General features: G+C 62.9%; 1 protein-coding gene across 1 annotated transcript in view; it reads left to right on the forward strand.

Moving 5' to 3' along the window:
- MEGF6 (multiple EGF like domains 6) overlaps positions 1-3167 on the forward strand; it is a 121836-nt gene that overhangs the window by 24624 nt on the left and 94045 nt on the right. Inside the window, exon 3 of the mRNA XM_015570509.1 lies at positions 2363-2467. Coding sequence (XP_015425995.1) covers positions 2363-2467 — 105 coding nt within the window. The remainder of the gene's footprint in view (positions 1-2362; positions 2468-3167) is intronic.

A 3167-nucleotide genomic window follows, 5' to 3' on the forward strand; every position in this document is an offset into this window, starting at 1 on the left:
TCCCCCTGCTCCTGCCACGTGGGCTTCCCGCGTCCACGGGACCGGGAGACGCAGGCGCGTGCGCGATGATGCTGGGGCCGTGGCGCTTGTGCAGGCTGAGCAGCAGGCCTGGGGCCCGAGGAGAGAATGGCAGGAAAAAAAAGGCGAGCAGAGAGGAAAAGTGCTGGCTCCCCGGCCCAGTGGCCTCGCGCACACGCCCTGGGGCGGCCGGGCTCCACCCTCTGCTGTTGGGGTTCGAGTTTTCCTGCTCAGGGATCTCTGCCACCTCAATCCCAGTCGGCTAACAGCTTTTTAAAAATATATTTTTATTGATTTCAGAGAGGAAGGGAGAAGGAGAGAGAGAGAAACATCTATGATGAGAGAGAATCACTGATCAGCTGCCTCCTACACGCCCCACACTGGGGATCGAGTTGCAACCTGGGCAGGCGCCCTGACTGGGAATCGAACCCTGACCTCCCAGTTCATAGGTCGATGCTCAACCCCTGAGCCATGCTGGTGAGGCTGGATAAGAGATTTTGCCTGGACCCTCACGATGTTTCAGCCATAGTAGCCCTGCGTCCTGGCTCCCCCTCCTCGAAGGATAAGGGGGAGCAGCTGTACCCCTAGGCCCCGCACGCAGACCCTGGGATGGATACAGCCCTAACTCTCAGTGCGCTGGGCTCAGCCCATCCAGGAGGCTGTGGAAGGGAGGCAGCTCCAGGGGTACGAGGAGCCCTGGGGAGGGGACCTGCAGTCCAGGAAGCACCCCCGCAGCACAGTTAAGCTCCATTAAGCAGTTCCCTTTGCAGGACTTCTCAGAGCCTTTATCGTGCTAATGAGCACTGTGGATTCCTGAGACAGACTCTAGTGTTTTCCAATGGGATTCTTTAAAGAGAAAGGAGGGAATAGTAACAACAGGGTCCGAACAGTAAGACAGTGTCGCTAAAGCGCATCTGGGAGGTGCTGGCCCAGGTGATGCCTCGCGCAGACGTCCACGGGGGCTGCTGTGCCCGGCGCCGTGCTCAGGCGTGGGAGGGCGGCAGTGAGCAGAGACCAGCACCCCTGTCCTCACGGCCTCGTGTCCTATGGGAGGGGCAGGAGGGGAGGAGGGTAAATGACATGCCAGTCAGTGGGGATTCTACGGAGAAAGACGAGTGAGGAGGTGCGTGGTGCTGGCCCCATGGGCTCTGGGAATGCTGCCCCCTGTCCAGGGCCCGGGTGCCCCCGTGACTGGAGGGTGGGCCTCGCACCTGCCTGGGGAAGAGGGAGCGGACAGTGTGAGGCCGCAGGCACCTGGGCGGGGCTGTGTGGTCTCTGTCATCTGCGCCCTGCAGCCCCTGGACGCCGCCCGCCCACCGCGCCTGTGGCCTCAGCACTGCAGTCACCAGCCCTGGTCCTGCCTGCCCTGGCAGCCCTGCGGGAAGGAGTCGCCAGGAGGCCGCCTCCTGCCTTCCTGCCCCTGTCACTGTTCCTTTTCCATCTGGACGCGTCCTCCCCGCCCAGTGTGGGAATTGGCAGAGCTGGCGCGTCCACACGTGTGTCACTCTCTCTGGCAGCCCCGCCGCCTCAGCCTGGCCCGGCGCCCGCACCTGCCTGCTCTGGGGCACAGCTCTGTGCGTCTCTGCTTTCCTTCCCGTGGGTGTGGGCCTGCTGCCCGGAGCATCCTCGTCCGCACCACGGGCTCCTGCCTGCACAGAGCTTAGGCAAATGACTCACTTGCTGCCTTGCCTACTGTTTAGTTGTTCGTTCATTCCCTCACTTATTCATTCACTCGTTCATTCATTCCCTCACTCATTTATTCATTCATTCACTCACTCAGTCACTCATTCATTCACTCACTCATTCATTCTCATTCATTCATTCATTTATTCACTCATTCACTCGCTCACTCATTCACTCACTCACTCAGTCACTCATTCGCTTATTCATTCATTCACTCATTCAACAACATTTATCCCACACCTTCTAAGAGTCGCTGAGGAACGTGGTGGTGATGAAGGTGGGGTAGTGGCTGCTCTCAGAGCCTGTGGCTGGGGGTGGGGGGAGCGTGAAATGAGCTGTTTCCCCGCTAAGGGCTTTGGTCCATCAGGAGGTGCTGTGGTAGGAAACTTCCCAGAGGGTCCTTGAACCTTGACCATATGCGGCCACGGGGGGGTGGGGGGGGCAGTGTGTGACCCAGGGCAGCAGAGCTGGGACCGTGATCTCCCAGGTTTGGCGGCCCAGCCCTCAGGTGTGGTCCCGTCCCGGCTGCAGTGGGTGGAGGTCTGGGTCCCTTCTACGCCTGAAACCTCTCCCCATGCATGGGTGGGCTTCATGGGGGGAGGGCCCCCAGGGACTGGGTCCTGGCAGGTGGGCTCACGGGCCTCCTCTCCTCTCTCCACAGCCGAGTGCGGCGCCGGCCTCTGTTTTAACGGTGGCAGCTGCGTGCCCGGCTCCGCCCAGCTGTGCCGCTGTCCCCCAGGCTTCCAGGGTGCCCGCTGCCAGCACGGTGAGTGCAGCCTCCACCAGGCTCCGGGGCTCGGCCGTGGGCGGGGGGCACAGTGTGGGGGAGACCCTGGGTGACTGTCATTCTCCAATGCCCACCCCCCGCGCCCCACAGCCCACCCGAGGTCGTGAGAGGAGGGGGTGACTCTGAGACGCCTCTGCACCCCATAACTTAGGGCCCCCTGTTTGGCCATGCCTCTGTGGGTGGGGCAGCAGGTGCAGAGAGGGCAGGGGCCGGCGGGGTCGCGGGCAGGTCAGGATGGGCTCGGCCCCAGGTCTCTGAGCTGCCCGCTTGCCTCGCCGGAGCCTCCATGTCCTTAATGTCAGAGGGTGGGGTTCCGGGGGTCCTGCCTGGGCGGTGGGTGGAGGAAACGGTGCACGAGACGCTGAGGCCTGATGCCCGAGGAAGCCAGCATTTGGGGGAACGTTGGGGGGCGCTCAGGCGCGGACGGGCTCACAGCGAGCGTGGGGGGGACGGCGTTTTTGTGGGGTCATGCGCATGAAGAGCTGTCGGAGCACCCCACTCACCGTGACAGCCACGTGCTGGGGCGGGGCTGGCTCGGGTGGGTTCCCGGGCTTTGAACTTGCTTCTGGGAGCCCCTGGGGCTCCTTCCGGGTGGACGCCGGGCAGACATCCTGAGAGGAGCGTCCACCCTCCCGACGCCCAGCAGGCAACCGGGGGATCAGGAAATTGTGGGGAGCGG

The sequence above is a fragment of the Myotis davidii genome, unplaced genomic scaffold, assembly GCF_000327345.1.
Source record: "Myotis davidii unplaced genomic scaffold, ASM32734v1 scaffold427, whole genome shotgun sequence".
Taxonomy (NCBI): Eukaryota; Metazoa; Chordata; class Mammalia; order Chiroptera; family Vespertilionidae; genus Myotis; species Myotis davidii.